Source organism: Scyliorhinus canicula, chromosome 22 (assembly GCF_902713615.1).
Source record: "Scyliorhinus canicula chromosome 22, sScyCan1.1, whole genome shotgun sequence".
In the NCBI taxonomy this organism is placed as follows: Eukaryota; Metazoa; Chordata; class Chondrichthyes; order Carcharhiniformes; family Scyliorhinidae; genus Scyliorhinus; species Scyliorhinus canicula.
The window spans coordinates 27,961,040-27,980,000 of record NC_052167.1 but is presented as its reverse complement, the minus strand read 5'-3'; the positions used below and the strand labels follow the sequence as shown (position 1 = coordinate 27,980,000).

The following is an 18,961-nucleotide window of genomic DNA, read 5'->3' as shown; positions in this document are numbered from 1 at the left end:
GAAGCCCCCCCCCACCGCTATCAGTACAAGTGTCAGCAAACAATGGCGATGTTGGACACTTCCCGTACCCGCTCTCTCCCTCAGCACTGCTATCACAATTTTTAAAAGCACAAGTGAACCGTGCCATTGGGAATTCGGCCCATCGGAGGTGGAGACTACCAGATTGGACCCGCTAATGAAACGCAAACGGTGTTTACGATACGTTCTGGAACGCACGTACTTCACTGTCGAGGCGAAAGATAACTGCGATTTGGCGTGAAATCGGCAACCACTGCGATTTCGGTGTCAGAACTGATTCTCTGTCCAATCCCGTTTCACGATCCCAGCTTTGGCCGACGGAGAATCCCACGCCCTAGATTCTAAACACCTGGCCTAGTTCATTCACCATCACATCTGGCCGGGACAACCCGAGAGTGCGTGCCCTACTTCACTGCTAAAGCCTCGTACATGAAAGAGGGACAATTGGAAGCTCTCTTCAATGCTCGCGGAGTCCTTCGTCTCAAAGCTCCGTCCAGTTGCTGAGGGCTCGGTAGATGGCCACCCAACTGCATTTTCCAGCGAGTACCACACCCAGTCCCACTCCATTGGTCGGGTATGTCTCTCCCCCCCACCACCCCGCAGTTCTCCCTGTACCTCATCTCCTCTAAGTCCAAACCCCTTGTTCTCAAGCCCCATCCCAACCAAACCAGGAACTCACAAACAGCTCTCCTTTGGCTCCGAAACCCACCGACACCATAAATGGATAGCTTTACTCAGTGATCATTACTCCTCTACCCAAGAGGAGAGTTTGGCCTGACTCTTTTCTTTTAAAACAAGAAGGAGAATATTGAGAGCAGGTAGACGGATGAAGCGGGTAATATTAAATAGTTTCAAAAGACAAGCTAAAGAAGAGAGGACAAATTGAGGGATAGAACATAGAACAGTACAGCACAGAACAGGCCCTTCGGCCCTCGATGTTGTGCCAAGCAATGATCACCCTACTCAAACCCACGTATCCACCCTATACCCGTAACCCAACAACACCCCCCCCATAACCTTACTTTTTAGGACACTACGGGCAATTTATCATGACCAATCCACCTAACCCGCACATCTTTGGACTGTGGGAGGAACCCGGAGCACCCGGAGGAAACCCACGCACACACGGGCAGGACGTGCAGACTCCGCACAGACAGTGACCCAGCCGGGAATCGAACCTGGGACCCTGGAGCTGTGAAGCATTTATGCTAACCACCATGCTGCCCCAAATGTGGATGTGGTGAGCGGAGAGAATCCTGGGGATAATTGGCGAAAGGAAAATCAATTCATTAATTAGCGCAGACATTACGAATGAGTTGTCACTGAACAGAATAATTAGAGGTGTGTTTTGTGAGAGGCGCCTTGGTGCACTGATAAGAGTTCACCAAACAGCGATATAGTCAACAATACCTCCATTGCTTTCCTCAGGCTCCAGGCATCGTAGTAAGTGGTGGGCTTGAAGAGGGCAAGGATGATTTCCTCCATGTTCCCACTGAGTTCGGATTTCAGGTCTTTGATCAAATCCTTAAACAAATAAAATTCACAAAAGGGCTGTCGGTCAGTAACAGGACAAAGGCAGAATGGACTTCAGCCTGAGCATGAAGCCCAGGCATCGACTCAACTTTAGGCAAAATAGAAGCAGCTTCCCCAGGGTCAACAACGACCCATGTTGCTCCGAATGTCAACATTTTAGTTTTACTTCAACATCCAATCAGTATTAGGCTTGGCTGCACCTTGACACTGTAACCTCAGAGTCAGACGGCTGTGGGGTCAATCCCCACACGAAGCATGTATTCTCGGCTGAACGTTTACCTTCGGGGTACCGCACTGCCCGAGGTGCTCTCTTTCTGATGGGCGGGATGTGGGGTTAAAATAATGCCCATAAAGAATACATAAAAACAGATATCTCCCAATGTCCAAGCCAACATTCCTCCTGTAACAAACCCCAGTAATAAGGAGTTAGCTGATCTTGCACACACGGATGTTTTTGGGTGTGACTGTGTCTTTATAATAGAACATAGAACATTACAGCGCAGTACGGGCCCTTCGGCCCTCGATGTTGCGCCGACCTGTGAAACCATCTGAAGCCTATCTGACCTACACTATTCCATTTTCATCCATGTGTCTATCCAGTGACCACTTAAATGCCCTTAAAGTTGGCGAGTCTACTACTGTTGCAGGCAGGGCGTTCCACACCCCTACTACTCTCTGAGTAAAGAAACTGCCTCTGACATCTGTCCTATATCTACCACCCCTCAATTTAAAGCTATGTCCACTCGTGTTGGTCATCACCATCCGAGGAAAAAGACTCTCACTGTCCACCCTATCTAACCCTCTGACTATCTTATATGTCTCTATTAAGTCACCTCTCAGCCTTCTCCTCTCTAACGAAAACAACCTCAAGTCCCTGAGCCTTTCCTCGTAAGACCTTCCCTCCATACCAGGCAACATCCTAGTAAATCTCCTCTGAACCATATAACAAAAGTCCTTTCAATTAAAAGCAAGTTATGGTTTGTGAAACACTCTGAAACATTCCCAGCAGTGAAATTTCCCACACGTAGAATGCCAGTCACCCGCCCCCCCCCCAAGATGGATGTACAGGTAAAGGTATCAAGAACAAAGACCAATACAGCACAGGAACAGGCCCTTCGAACCTCCGATCCTGTACCAGTCATGATACCACTCTTGGCCAAAAGTCTCAGCACTTCCTGCTGCTGTATCCCTCTATACTCATCCTTTCCATGTATTTGTGGGGATGCCTTTTGAACGCTGTTAATGTATCGAATGTGTCCAATACAGCAAAGATTAGACCGACAGGCAAGGTTCAAATGTAATAGTCTGTGCAAAGTTAATACATCAACAAGCTTCGACCGATAACCAGGACAACAAAATATTAAAGTTCAGGCTTCGCGTTGCCACCTGTGACCGTGCCAATGGGGCACATTGTATCCCAGTGAGAGTCAGTGTGTGTGGGACCCATACCCCAGTGAGAGTCAGTGTGTGTGGGACCCATTCCCCAGTGAGAGTCAGTGTGTGTGGGTCCGTACCCCAGTGAGAGTCAGTGTGTGTGGGACCCGTACCCCAGTGAGAGTCAGTGTGTGTGGGACCCGTACCCCAGTGAGAGTCAGTGTGTGTGGGACCCGTACCCCAGTGAGAGTCAGTGTGTGTGGGACCCATACCCCAGTGAGAGTCAGTGTGTGTGGGACCCATTCCCCAGTGAGAGTCAGTGTGTGTGGGTCCGTACCCCAGTGAGAGTCAGTGTGTGTGGGACCCGTACCCCAGTGAGAGTCAGTGTGTGTGGGACCCATACCCCAGTGAGAGTCAGTGTGTGTGGGACCCATTCCCCAGTGAGAGTCAGTGTGTGTGGGACCCATACCCCAGTGAGAGTCAGTGTGTGTGGGACCCATACCCCAGTGAGAGTCAGTGTGTGTGGGACCCGTACCCCAGTGAGAGTCAGTGTGTGGGACCCATTCCCCAGTGAGAGTCAGTGTGTGTGGGTCCGTACCCCAGTGAGAGTCAGTGTGTGTGGGACCCGTACCCCAGTGAGAGTCAGTGTGTGTGGGACCCATACCCCAGTGAGAGTAAGTGTGTGTGGAACCCGTACCCCAGTGAATCAGTGTGTGCGAGACTGTACTCCAGTGAGAGTCAGTGTGTGTGGAACCCGTACCCCAGAGAGAGTCAGTGTGTGGGGGACCCGTACCCCAGTGAGAGTTAGTGTGTGTGGGACCCGTACCCCAGTGAGAGTCAGTGTGTGTGGGACCCGTACCCCAGTGAGAGTCAATGTCTGTGGAACTGTACCCCAGTGAGAGTCAGTGAGTGTGGGACCCATACCCCAGTGAGAGTCAGTGTGTGGGACCCGTACCCCAGTGAGTGTCAGTGTGTGTGGAACTGTACCCCAGTGAGAGTCAGTGTGTGTGGACCTGTATCCCAGTGAGAGTCAGTGTGTGTGGAACTGTATCCCAGTGAGAGTCAGTGTGTGTGGAACTGTATCCCAGTGAGAGTCAGTGTGTGTGGAACTGTATCACAGTGAGAGTCAGTGTGTGTGGAACTGTATCCCAGTGAGAGTCAGTGTGTGTGGAACTGTACCCCAGTGAGAGTCAGTGTGTGTGGGACCCGTACCCCAGTGAGAGTCAGTGTGTGTGGACCTGTATCCCAGTGAGAGTCAGTGTGTGTGGAACTGTATCCCAGTGAGAGTCAGTGTGTGTGGAACTGTACCCCAGTGAGAGTCAGTGTCTGTGGAACTGTATCCTAGTGAGAGTCAATGTGTGTGGAACTGTACCCCAGTGAGAGTCAATGTGTGTGGAATTCAACCTGTTGGGAGTCGGAGCTATCTTTAATACAAGAAAGGACAATGTGGAATCCACGCCTGTTCCATACTCTCTGAACTCACCTTGCCATAGAGGGTCTTGAAAGCCAATTTGATCTTCTGTCTCTGATCATTTGAGCGGTTGGCGACAATGTCAATTATTGCTTGTTCATTGGTCCCTGTGCAGAGAAATTAGTTCATTGTGATATGTGCTCACCGAGAACAAAACAACCGATTTAGCTGTCAGCTGGTAACATGTTTCCCATAACATCAGGCAATTTATAATGTTCCAGAGAATTAGCCCATTTGGCATGTCTGTGCTAACTGCTTGCTTCCATGTTTCACCCAGTCTAATCCCACTTTCCTGCTCTTTCCCCAAACCCTTAATATCACGCAGTCTAATCTCACTCTGTCGCTCACTCCCAAATATCCCACAGTCTATCTCACTCTGCCTCTCGCACCCCAAACCCTTTAATATCAACCCTTTAATATCCCAGTCTAATCTCACTCTGCCTCTCACACCCCAAACCCTTTAATATTCCAGTCTAATCTCACTCTGCCTCTCACACCCCAAACCCTTTAATATTCCAGTCTAATCTCACTCTGCCTCTCACTCCACAATCCTATTAATATCCCAGCCAGATTAATCCCATGCTCCCCCACACGTTTTAACATACCACCCAGTCTAACCAAAACACCCACATGGTTTAGCTCAGTGGGCTAGACAGCTGGTTTGTGATGCAGAACAAGGCCAGCAGCGTGGGATCAATTCCCATACCGGCCTCCCCCGAACAGGTGCCGGAATGTGGCGACTAGGGGGTTTTTACAGTGACTTCACTGAAGCCTACGCGTGACAATAGAAGTTTATTATTATTATTATTACACCCCTCTTGTTCAAGCAGCTATCTAATGCTCATATCAAATCATTGAATGATTCTACTTCAATGACTCTCTAACCTTCCTCTTTACCACGTCTTGCAATTTTAAAAAATTTGTGTCATTCATTGCTGTCTCATCAAACAGGTCAAGAATTCCTGACTATTTAGGTTCACAATCCTTTACAGGCCTGAACTCTGGCAGGCTACCCCTTAACATTCACAGTTCCAGTTTAAAACAAAGACAATTCTATCAATCCGTGCTGCACCGTCTGTGTTGTATTGACACCATGTTGGATTGCCCAACTATAGTCGCTTTGAGACTAGGGTCATGGATTCACAAAAGCTCCGAAACCCAATTCTATAAATCTGGGCCAACATCGAAAAAACAGACAATGCGAGCAATCCCTGGATGCATTAAGTGACAAGTCTCCCAGGTGGGCAGGAACCTAACTGGGCCTGGCACATAATAGATAGATACAGTGGCTACAACAAGTCAGGGATTGGCACTACCGCAACTCGCCTCCTGACTCCCCCAAAGCCTGTTCACCACCTACAAGGCTCAAGTCAATAGTGTGACGCAATATTCTCCACTCGCCTGGGTTAACGCAGCTCCAACAACACTCAAGAAGCTCGGCACCTTCCAGCACAAAGCAGCCGCCCACTTGATTGGCACCGCATTTGCCCGCAGTACACAGTAGCAGCAGTGTATATCTTTGAATGGGGTGTTAGGGGCTGGTTTAGCTCACTGGGCTAAATGGCTGGCTTTTAAAGCAGACCAAGGCAGGCCAGCAGCAGGATTCAATTCCCGTATCAGCCTCCCCGAACAGGCGCCAGAATGTGGCGACTGATGGCTTTTCACAGTAACTTCATTGAAGCCTACTCGTGACAATAATCGATTTTCATTCATTTCATTTCAGGACGAGAATCCCACTATTTTTAATTTAAAAAGCTACGAGGAAATGTTACTGCGCCACAAGACTGATCACACTGACCAATAGGTATATTTGATGTTAAAACACACTTCAGAATAAACCACATCAGCAACAAAGAAACAACTTTACAGTTAGTTCTTAAGTTAAAGAAGAAACTTTAACTTGCTTCCTAAACCTGCCACTATATTCCAATGAAGCAAACCAATGTAGTTCAAATACCACTCGTGAATAAAATTAAAAATCAAGGGTGAAATTCTCCTACCCCACGCAGGGTCGGAGAATCACCCGGGGCCGCCGAAAATCCCGCCCCTACCAATTCCCAGGTGGCAGAGAATCACCCCACGCCGATCGGCGAGCCCCCTGCGTAGATTCTCTGGCCCGCGATGGGCCGAAGCCCGCCGCTGAGAGCCGAGGTCTGAACCACTTCTGGTAGCAGCGGGATCGGCAGCGCGAGCGGGCCCCGGGGGGGGGGGGGCGGCGCGGGGCGATCGGGCTCCGGGGGGTGCCCACGGTGGCCAGGCCCGCGATCAGCGGGCGGGCCAGTGCCGTGGGGGCACACTCTTTTTCTTCCGCTGCAGCCACTGCCTCCAGCATGGCGGAGGCGGAAGAGAACCCCCACCGGTGCATGCACGAACCGGCAAAGGCCTTTCGGCCAGCCCCGCGGCGGGTGTCAAAGGCCGCTGGTGCCGGTTTTGGCGCCAGTCGGCGTAGTGCCAACCGCTCCGGCGCGGGCCTAGCCCCCAAAGGTGCAGAGAAGTCCGCACCTTTGGGGAGGCCCAACGCCGGAGTGGTTGGCGCCACTCCCCTACGCCAGGACCCCCGCCCCGCCGGGTAGGAGAGAATCCCGACCTACATCTCTACTTGCTTTTCTCAGGGCATAAGCTTTGGAGAGAGAACCTTTCAGGACCAAAATGCGGAGCAGCATGGGAGCTAGCACAGCTATTTCACAGATCCAGGGACCCAGGTTCGATTCCCGGCTTGGGTCACTGTCTGTGTGGAGTCTGCACGTTCTCCCTGTGTCTGCGTGGGTTTCGGCCGGGTGCTCCGGTTTCCTCCCAGTCTAAAGATGTGGATTGGCCATGCTAAGTTGCCCCAAGTGTCCAGATAGGTTAGGTGGGGCTACTGGGTTACGGGGACATGGTGGAGGTTGGGGCTTGGTCGGGTGCTCTTTCTAATGATGGGCCAAATGGCCTCCTTCTGCACTGTAAATTCTATGAAAACGGACACACCTCTGTTCTGATTAAAATGCTAGCACAAACTAACTTTTCAGACAGACCTGGCTCCTCACCTTAATTACATCATCTGTACCCAAAGCAGAAGGTATTCTTCTGTCTCCTCCCACAAGATGTGCAATGACCTGGTTAGCCAGGACCACGGTGCAGCATGGTAGCACAGTGGTTAGCACTGCTGCCTGATATCACCAGAGAGCCGTGTTCAATTCCAGCCTTGGGTCACTGTCTGTTTGGAGTCTGCACATTCTCCCCGTGCCTGCGTGGGTTTCCTCCGGGTGCTCCAGTTTCTTCCCACAGTCCAAAGGTGTACATGGTAGGTGGATTGGCCATGCTAAATTGCCCCTTAGTGTTTAGTGATGTGAAGGTTACGTTATGGGGTTGCAGGGATAGGGTGGGACATGATCGATGCAGACTCAATGGGCCGAATGGCCTCCTTCTGCACTGTAAGGATTCAATAATTCTATGAATTATCTACACCCCAGTTGTCCTTTAAACGTAAACAATATTCCATTAACTAGCTGTAAACAAGTAAATGGTTCTTAAATCTATTAGCAGAACCCTTCACCTGCAAAATCAACGATTACCTCACTTTTGCAATCCCTTAAATAATTGTTTAGCAGTCATACTAATTTAAAAAAAATTATTTTATTTTAAAAATTTAACGTACCCAATTATTTTTTCCAATTAAGGGGCAATTTAGCGTGGCCAATCCATGCACTCTGCACATCCTCTTTCCAATATATCATCGCATAATCAATACTCTTCTATTTTTTCCCCACACTGAAGCATCTACCTTCAGATTAGAACTTGTTGTCACAGTGACTGAGACGGGGATTATTGGTGATTGAAGGGGCGTTCAGGAAGAAGGAAGGGCGGGAGGAAGGGATTCAGGGATAAGATGGGAAGATTATACGGTGGTGGGAGCCTCGTGTGAAGTATAAACGTTGGCATCGACCAGTTGGCCTGTTCCTATCCTGTAGTTTAGACACACAGTTGAGTAAGAGCCTCTGTAGCAAGATTCTTGCACCATTTTCCACAGGGTGTGAGGGGCGTGAATGTGGCAGGAACGTTCCCACTTGCATCCCACAGTTGAATTCATTTTTCGCCCGATGCTGTGAACCTACCAGCTCCCTTCATGGCTTGCCGTATAATCTCAGCATCATTCTGTGCGTTGAAGTTGGCGACAGGTCTGATGGTGCCTTGAGTTGCACCTCCGATCGAAAGGCCTCCGATGTTCGGCATTGACGGCTGAAGTCGAGGAGGGGAGAGAAAGAGTGACCCGTTACTCTCAGTTATCAGCTTAAATCTCCCATTATTATAACCACACCAATGACCACAAACTGCACAACAGATTATTTTGATTTTATACTTTAAGGTTTTGCCCCTGATGCTTTTCAGCATCTCCAACATCCCTTATGACTGGAGAACACACTTGCCTGTACAATATCTGGGCAATTTGTAGTTGGCAGTGGGACCAAATAAAAAAAATCCTCCCTTGCTGTACTTTTGCTCCTGGTTAGACCCTCAAAATACAGGCCAATTTTCATCTCAAACAGGATTAGAACAAAGAAAAGTACAGTGCGGGAACAGGCCCTTCGGCCCTCCAAGCCTGCACTGACCATGCTGCCCATCTAACCTAAAGCCTTCCACAATTTTGGGGTCTGTATCCCTCTATTCTCATCCTATTCATGTATTTGTCAAGATGCCCCTTAAACATCACTAACGTACCTGCTTCCACCAGAGAGTCCCACTCCCCTCTGTATGAAAAACTTCTCCTCTTAAACTTTGCCCCTCGCACCTTAAACCTACGTCCCCAAGGAATCAACTCTTCCACCCTGGGAAATAGCTTCTGACTATCCACTCTGTCCATGCCCCTCATAATTTTGTTGTCTTTTATCAGGTCGCCCCCTCAACCTCGGTCGTTCCAGCGAGAACAGTCCAAGTTTATCCAACCTCTCCTCATGCCAGGCAACATCCTGGTAAATCTCTTCTGCACCCGCTCCAAAGCCTCCACATCCTTCTGGTCACGTGGCAACCAGAATTGAACACTATATTCCAAGTGGGGAATATTATAAATTAACCATTACCCCGTGGCACAATGTGGATTTACAGAAGCTACAGACTTAACTAACCTTTTCTGGAAGATAGCCAGTGACAAACCTGCAGTGCAAAACCCTCAACGTGAGCTGGACCTGGCAGTTTGTTACTAACCAGCCAGAGCATCTCTCCCCTATCTAACCCTCTATCCAATAGCTACAGGCAGGTGCTCAAATAAACAGACAGACAAAGGATGGGGTAATTCTTCTGTGATTCTGAAATTGGATATGGGATAAGGCGAGAGCGTAGTGATGCATGGCCGCAATTCAGACTGGAGGGAAGCTTGAATTGATACGCCCCGTGGGTCATTGCTGTGACCCTTAAGTAAGCATCAATGACCTGGATCTGAAGGTACAGAGCAGAAATTCACAGTCTGCAGATGTTACAACACTCGAAAATGTCATGGACAGCGAGTGGTGCGGCAAGGAACTTCACAAGGGTGTAGGCAAATGAGTGAATATTAAGGGACAGAATGCTAAGCAGCAATTTAGTCCAAGGTGTTCAAAATTACAAAGGGTTTTGATGCAGCAAATTAGAACCAGTTTCCATCGACAGGAGTGTCAGTAAGCAGAGGGCACAGACTTATTGGCAAAAGAGCCAGAGGAAACAGCAATTGGCACAGCGAGGTGCTGTGGATGGAGTGCACTACATGGAAGAGCTGTGGAAGTATGTATAATAGTAACTTTCCAAAAGGAATTGGATAGATATTTGAAGGGGATCAACGCAGGACTGTGTGGGAGGAGGAGGGAGGGACTTACCGTATAGCTCTGTCAGAGGGTTGACACAGGCAAGATGGACCAAATGGCCTCCATCTAGTTGTATCATGCTATGCTTCAAGTCTGGGAAATGCTGGTTCCCTCGACAAAGTACAGGAAATAGGGGCAACGAGAATTCTGGATCTCCGCCCCTTTCACATTGATCCAAGACCCTGGGTTTAATCCCCACATTTGGGAGGCAGCATCTGCACTGAGCAATGGGCCCCTTGAATCGAAGGATGCATCCTGACGATCCAACTCAATTTCCTATTCCTTTACAGCACCCCATAAAACACTCTCTCTCTATTGTAGGATCAGAGTGAGTAGGGCAGCAATCATTCCCTGTTCCTCTGTAGAGGAACGCTGAGCCAGAGATTGTCCGCGAATCGTCGCCAATATGGAAAGTTTAAATCTGGGGCACCGCTGGACTCCGGAAGTCAATCTCTGTCAGGGCATACGGAGGGGATGGGTGGGCGGGACCTGGTGCCTGTTTGGACATGGGCGGAGGTCAGCGAGGGTGGAGGAAGATGGGAGGGCAGCCAGAACTGCAGCGGAACATTCCGAGTCCAGAAGTAAAAACGGAATGGATGAAGTGCTTCAGCAGCAGATGCTCCATCGAAATGTTGTTCCCCACCCTTCTGGTGGTTAGCCAGATGTTTCAATTTTGTAATAACAGCGTGTGTACACAATTACCCAAGCTGGTGTTCAGCATCGCAACGTGTCAGCGAGAATCAGAACCTACTCATTTCATTGACTGCCCGTGGGGAAAAACAGCATCGGAGAACAGTTTAATGGAGCACAAGAGTACTAAACACGACTACAGCAAAATACAGAACGGTGCCACAGTGGCTAGCACTGTGTCTTCACTGCGCCAGGGTCCCAGGTTCCATTCCCCGTTGGGTCACAGTCTGTGCGGAGTCTGCACGTTCTCCCCGTGTCTGCATGGGTCTTACCCCCCACAACCCAAAGATGTGTAGGGTGGGTAGATTGGCCACGCTAAATTGCCTCTTAATTGGAAAAATAAAAAGTCTCTTGCCCTAGGCGTCATTGAAAGATAATAGCAAACGAATGGGTATTTTACACCACGTCTACTTGTATTGCGAAAAAATACCCAGGAGACCAGTCTGTCACTGTATATAACACTGGGGCTTTGTATTGCTGGGGGTGGGTCTGTCACTTTATAACACCAGGGTACAGGCCTGTCACTGTATAACAGTTGCGTACATTCCTGTCCCGGTGTAACACTGGGGTACAGGTCTGTCCCGGTGTAACACTGGGGTACAGGTCCGTCCCGGTGTAACACTGGGGTACAGGTCCGTCACGGTGTAACACTGGGGTACAGGTCCGTCACGGTGTAACACTGGGGTACAGGTCCGTCACGGTGTAACACTGGGGTACAGGTCCGTCACGGTGTAACACTGGGGTACAGGTCCGTCACGGTGTAACACTGGGGTACAGGTCTGTCACGGTGTAACACTGGGGTACAGGTCCGTCACGGTGTAACACTGGGGTACAGGTCCGTCCCGGTGTAACACTGGGGTACAGGTCCGTCACGGTGTAACACTGGGGTACAGGTCCGTCACGGTGTAACACTGGGGTACAGGTCCGTCACGGTGTAACACTGGGGTACAGGTCCTGTCACGGTGTAACACTGGGGTACAGGTCAGTCACGGTGTAACACTGGGGTACAGGTCCGTCACGGTGTGACACTGGGGTACAGGTCCGTCACGGTGTAACACTGGGGTACAGGTCCGTCACGGTGTAACACTGGGGTACAGGTCCGTCACGGTGTAACACTGGGGTACAGGTCCGTCACGGTGTAACACTGGGGTACAGGTCCGTCACGGTGTAACACTGGGGTACAGGTCCGTCACGGTGTAACACTGGGGTACAGGTCCGTCACGGTGTACACTGGGGTACAGGTCCGTCACGGTGTAACACTGGGGTACAGGTCCGTCACGGTGTAACACTGGGGTACAGGTCCGTCACGGTGTAACACTGGGGTACAGGTCCGTCACGGTGTAACACTGGGGTACAGGTCCGTCACGGTGTAACACTGGGGTACAGGTCCGTCACGGTGTAACACTGGGGTACAGGTCCGTCACGGTGTAACACTGGGGTACAGGTCCGTCACGGTGTAACACTGGGGTACAGGTCCGTCACGGTGTAACACTGGGGTACAGGTCCGTCACGGTGTGACACTGGGGTACAGGTCCGTCACGGTGTGACACTGGGGTACAGGTCCGTCACGGTGTAACACTGGGGTACAGGTCCGTCACGGTGTAACACTGGGGTACAGGTCCGTCACGGTGTAACACTGGGGTACAGGTCCGTCACGGTGTAACACTGGGGTACAGGTCCGTCACGGTGTAACACTGGGGTACAGGTCCGTCACGGTGTAACACTGGGGTACAGGTCCGTCACGGTGTAACACTGGGGTACAGGTCTGTCACGGTGTAACACTGGGGTACAGGTCTGTCACGGTGTAACACTGGGGTACAGGTCAGTCCCGGTGTAACACTGGGGTACAGGTCCGTCACGGTGTAACACTGGGGTACAGGTCCGTCACGGTGTAACACTGGGGTACAGGTCCGTCACGGTGTAACACTGGGGTACAGGTCCGTCACGGTGTAACACTGGGGTACAGGTCCGTCACGGTGTAACACTGGGGTACAGGTCTGTCACGGTGTAACACTGGGGTACAGGTCTGTCACGGTGTAACACTGGGGTACAGGTCTGTCACGGTGTAACACTGGGGTACAGGTCTGTCACGGTGTAACACTGGGGTACAGGTCTGTCATGATGTAACACTGGGGTACAGGTCTGTCACTGTATAACACTGGAGTCCAGGTCTGTTACTGTATAACACTGGGGTCCAGGTCTGTCACTGTATAACACTGGGGTACAGGTCTGTCACTGTATAACACTGGGGTCCAGGTCTGTCACTGTATAACACTGGGGTCCAGGTCTGTCACTGTATAACACTAGGGTACAATACTGCAGCTGTCAGCAATGGGAGTGATCTGATCGACTGAATTAATGACATAGAAAAGCACTGAAGCATATTGGTTTAAGTGTAATGTCCTCTCTCTGTATTGTGCAGAATACCAAGGACACTGCGTGATAATCAGTGAGCATTGGGTAATTCAGGTCACAGTACCTGTGGTTTAGTCGGCTGTGGGCCAGATCCATATCCACCTGGAAGAAAAGGCAAGAGAGAAGTTTAACTTGCAGATGAAGACAGGCCTTGGCATTTCAAGATATTTCACCATTGCAATAGAGCTGTTTCATTTTGTGTAGACTGTCTTCCCCAGTCATTTGACTCTCGCACATGGGGCAGTTCAGTAGAATCCAGCAGGACACAAGTCCCTCCCTAAGCAGAATCCTCCCACCGAGTCGGCAGACTGGTTAATGACAAAATTGGGTCATAGCCCAAACTGATGTGGGGGAGATGGTGGCTCAGTGGTAATGCCCCCGGTCTGGTAATCCAGAGATTGAAGCTAATGTGTTGGGAACACACTATAATCCCAATATGGCAACTGGGGTGATTCAAATTCAATTAAATAATAAATCTGGAATTGAAAGCTAGTCTCGGTAATTACTGGTTGGCATTAAAAACCCACCTAGTTCACTAATGTCCTTTAGGGAAGGAAACCAGGGGCTGGTTTAGCATAGTGGGCTAAACAGTTGGCTTGTAATGCAGGACAAGGCCAGTAGCAGCATGTTGAATTCCCGGACCAGCCGCCGGAATGTGGCGACTAGGGGCTTTTCACAGTAACTTCATTGAAGCCTACTCGTGACAATATTGTTATTATTAAATCTGCCATCCTTACCCAGTCTGGCCTACATGTGACTCCAGACCCCACAGCAATGTGGTGAACTCTTAACTGCCCCCTGAAATCCACCTAACCTGCACATCTTCGGAACGTGGGAGGAAACCCGAGCACCCGGAGAAAACCCACGCAGACACGGGGAGAACGTGCAGACTCCGCACAGACAGTCACCCGAGGCTGGAATTGACCCCGGGTCCCTGGCGCTGTGAGGCAGCAGTGCTAATCACTGTGCCACCATGTTCCTCAACACCCCCCCCCCCCCGCAAAACCCCCTCATTAAAATCCAGAAAAATTCTGTAAACATAATATAAACTTAGCATGACTTTAGTGTGTCACCGTACACCAGTTATGTCTAATTATGAACGGGAAGCAATGCTAGGAAATCAGAAAAAAATTCCAACAAACTCTCTGTGGTAGAGAATTCCAAAGATTCACAACTTCCTCAGTGAAGAGATTTCTCCTCATCTCAGTCCTCAGAAACCCTGACTGAGACCGCGCCCTCTGGCTTGAGACTGCCCCTGTCCTCCCCTTCCCTCCCTAATCCCACTCCTCCTCCTCCCTCCTCTCATCTTCCCAAGCCCCCCCCCCCCCCCCCCCAGTCAGGGGAAATAACTGGCCCGTCGAGTCCTGTAAAACCTTTGTCTGCTTCAGTTAGATCACCTCTCATTCTTCAAAACTCGAGGATTCAGACCCATTCTCCTCAATCTCTCCTCGTAGGACAATCCCACCATCTCGGAGTTCACTGCGCTCCCTTCGTACAAGTGTATCCTTCTGGATGTCAGGAGACCAAAGCTGCACTCAGTACTCCCGGTGCCGTCTCACCTCACCCAGGCTCTGTATAATTGCAGCAAGACTTCTTTACTCAAATCCTCTCGCAATAAAGGCCAACCAAGATGCCATCTGCCTTTCTAATTGTTTGAAGCACCTACGCGTTAACTTTCAGTGACTCATGAACAAGGACACCCAGGTCCCTTTGGGAACCAACACTCTCACCATTTAACAAATACTCCGCATTTCTGTTTTTCCTACCACAGCTTTTCCACATTATATTCCACCTGCCCACTCACTTAACCCGTCTAAATCCCTTGAAGCCTCTGCATCCTCCACATTGCTTGTCATCAGCTGCTTGCAAATATGACATATCGTCCCAAATCCAAATCTTCGATGTGGGGTGGGGACAGCTAGGGCCTCAAGCACTGATCCTTCCAGTACCACACTGGTCACAGCCTGCCTACCCGAGTGTGAGCTGGTCTCAGACCATCTCACCTACAGAGCCACCAGAACTCAGCCCAACACCTTTCCTTAAATATCCCTTTCATCTCTGTTTCGATTGTCCCTCAGCACTTCTCTGAACTGAGCTTTTCCAAAGTACTCGTTCATGTTTTCCTATTCCTTTCGGGTCAAATAAAGTTTAATAGTCTTCCCTTGTTTACTTATGCAACCATTCCAAGTTGCAATCTCTCCACTGAAATTTAACAGCTGAAATGCCAAGTCCCTATCTATCTCCCAATGCAAACTTTAAAACCCAACCTATTTACTTCTAAATCCACCTTCACCGGAGCTTCCCATTATGAATGTATGCATCTGGCACCTTTACCCCTTTTACCTCTCAACTCTCACGGACAAGCTGTCTCTATTAACCTGCCCCAACTTTATTAAATTATGTATACACATACACACAGGAGCGCAGTGAATACGCCCCACTTACCTAACATCGTGCAAGAAGCTCAACACCAACCTAGGCAAAGCAGACTGACCACTCTACCCACCACCTTGAACATTAATACCCTCCACCATCAGCGCCCTTTGGCAGCAGTTTCAACTATCGATAAGGCGCACTGCAGCAATTTGCCACGGCTTCACTTACAGCAGCCTCCAAACCCCACCGCGTGAGGGGACATGTGCAGCGAGCATTTGAGGACACCACCATTTCCAAGTGCCCCTCCAGGCCGAACACCATCGACCTTGAATTAAATCGCTGCTCCTTCATTGTCACTGGGTCAAACTCCTGGAACTCCCTCCGGAATAGGATTGCGGGTGCACCCACAGCGGACGGACTGCAGCGGCTCAATACGGCAGCTTCACCGCCACTTTCCATTAGGTATGGACGAGGAACACCGGCCTTGCCAGTGCTGCTCACGTCCCAAACATGGATGAAGTTACTATTTAGCCTTGCATAGTAACTGAGAGCTTGATACATAATGGCTGTTCCCAAGTTGCCCCGGGAACCTACGACCAACTACAAGGCACCAGTAACAATCCAGTCATAGATTTCAGAATATTAGCTATCGCTGCCTCACGGCGCCGAGATCCAGGTTCGATCCCGGCCCCGGGTCACTGTCCATGTGGAGTTTGCGCATTCTCCCCCGTCTGCGTGGGTCTCACCCCCACAACCCAAAGATGTTGTTCACAACTTACATAGATGATTTGGAATTGAGGACCAAGGGCAATGTATCCAAGTTTGCAGATGACGCTAAGATAAATGGTAAAGCGAAAAGTGCAGAGGATACTGGATGTCTGCAGAGGGATTTGGATAGGTTAAGTGAATGGGCTAGGGTCTGGCAGATGGAATACAATGTTGACAAATGTGAGGTTATCCATTTTGGTAGGAATAACAGCAAACGGGATTATTTAAATGATAAAATATTAAAGCATGCCGCTGTGCAGAGACACCTGGGTGTGCTAGTGCATGAGTCACAGAAAGTTGGTTTACAGGTGCAACAGGTGATTAAGGCGGCAAATGGAATTTTGTCCTTCATTGAGGGATGGAGTTTAAAACTAGGGAGGTTATGTTGCAATTGTATAAGGTGTTAGTGAGGCCACACCTGGAGTATTGTGTTCAGCTTTGGTCTCCTTACTTGAGAAAGGATGTACTGGCACTGGAGGGTGTGCAGAGGAGATTCACTAGGTTAATCCCAGAGCTGATGGGGTTGGATTATGAGGAGAGGTTGAGTAGACTGGGACTGTACTCGTTGGAATTTAGAAGGATGCGGGGGGGATCTTATAGAAACATTTAAAATTATGAAGGGAATAGATAGGATAGATGCGGGCAGGTTGTTTCCACTGGCGGGTGACAGCAGAACTAGGGGGCATAGCCTCAAAATAAGGGGGAGTAGATTTAGGACTGAGTTTAGGAGGAACGTCTTCACCCAAAGGGTTGTGAATCTATGGAATTCCTTGCCCAGTGAAGCAGTTTTGGCTCCTCCATTAAATGTTTTTAAGGTAAAGATAGATAGTTTTTTGAAGAATAAAGGGATTATGGGTTATGGTGTTCGGGCCGGAAAGTGGAGCTGAGTCCACAAAAGATCAGCCATCATCTCATTGAATGGCGGAGCAGGCTCGAGGGGAGAGATGGCCTACTCCTGCTCCTAGTTTTTATGTTCTTATGTGCAGGGTAGGTGGATTGGCCACGGTTAAATTGCCCCTTAATTGGGAAGAGAGAATTGGGTACTCTAAATTTAAAAAACCATTCCAGAATATGCAGCCAACGTGGAAAGTGCATCCTCTTTAATAAGGTTAGCTGTTGTTAAGAGTCCTTCCTTTTCATTTCCCTTTGCTCCCATAACTTTTAGTTTTGGTCCAAGAATCATTAATTGAGGTATAACTTTAGGTCGAGCGGAGGAAGTACCGAATTCAAAGTTTCAAACAACACTCTGTCCTCAAGTTTTGTATTTGGGAAAGGAAATCCCAGACTTTCTGGCTCGCAGCAGATTGGAGGGATTGGGTTCGACTGGTTGGCTGACAGCCCATGGGTTGGCCAGGGACAGTGTTCTGCCTGGCAACAGACAGCGATCGGTTCCTGCCAGGTGGGGATTTTCAGAACCAAGCAGAAAGACGACATGAGACCCCTTGAAGTAAGAAGCTGAGGTTTCTCCCTCTCGGCTGCTGGCTATCTATCTCTGTGAGACTATAGTAAAGGCCATTACAAGCTGAAGGAAAAGATAACACCCAACGGAACACCTATACTGGAGAAGGAAACTAACTGGAAGATATCTATCCAACCTCAAATCCTTATCTTTTATTTTTTTTAATCATTATTTTCTTCCCTCTCCACCACCCTTTCCCTTTGTTGTCTGTGTGTATGTGTAACATATATATATATAATATATTATATAGAGTGGGGCAAGTTAGAAAGGGAGGGAGTTGGGAATTAGTTAGTCTTTAACTAGTTGTATTGTTATCTATTTAATATTAAATAGATAAATAATAAAATGTCATGTGTTCAAATTTAAAAACCTGGTGGGTGTATCAGGATCAAACCAAAGGCATTGGAAACTTAAATAACTTCAATTTCACCCAAGGGCAGCACGGTGGCGCAGTGGTTAGCACTGCTGCATCACGGCGCAGAGGTCCCAGTTTCGATCCCGGCTCTGGGTCACTGTCCGTGTAGAGTTTGCAAATTCTCCCCGTGATTGCGTGGGTTTCACCCCCACAACCCAGAGTAGGTGCAGGGTAGGTGGATCGGCCACGCTAAATTGCCCCTTGATTGGAAAAAATAAATTGAGTACTCTAAATTTTTTAATTTTTTTAAAAACTTCAATTTGATGTGTTGCGGCCCTGGGTCCAATGGAGCTGGAGTTGACCGTGCACTAGCCCAGGGTGTGACGACACTGTTTAGAAACATAAAAGTTGTTCCAATGTCTATTAATGGTGAAAGTCTATTACGATACCTGGAGGAGGACCACCACCCGAGTAATTTTGTCCAGCGGGCTGGGGGGCTCCTCCGTAGCCAGGGGCCCCGTAACCAGGGGCAGTGCCAGGGCCACCTGCACCTGCAATAGAAAGAGTTTTCACCGAGTGCCGAACAAAATAATGTTCCTACGTAAGACACGTATCTTATACTTCATAATTCTCAATTGGAGTGCGTTGCCATTTTTATTCCTTCTGACTTTCCTTGCAAGCTTCCTGAA

The 18,961-nt window shown here is 49.2% G+C and overlaps 1 protein-coding gene across 1 annotated transcript in view; it reads right to left on the bottom strand.

The window, feature by feature from the left end:
* Window positions 1-1,338: 1,338 nt before the first annotated feature.
* LOC119956145 (annexin A7-like) overlaps window positions 1,339-18,961 on the bottom strand; it is a 39,387-nt gene continuing 21,764 nt past the window's right edge. The window contains exons 5-9 of the mRNA XM_038783058.1: window positions 18,722-18,823; window positions 13,379-13,416; window positions 8,491-8,614; window positions 4,409-4,503; window positions 1,339-1,542 (exon numbers count right to left, since the gene is read on the bottom strand). Coding sequence (XP_038638986.1) covers window positions 1,354-1,542; window positions 4,409-4,503; window positions 8,491-8,614; window positions 13,379-13,416; window positions 18,722-18,823 — 548 coding nt within the window. The 3' untranslated portion in view covers window positions 1,339-1,353. The remainder of the gene's footprint in view (window positions 1,543-4,408; window positions 4,504-8,490; window positions 8,615-13,378; window positions 13,417-18,721; window positions 18,824-18,961) is intronic.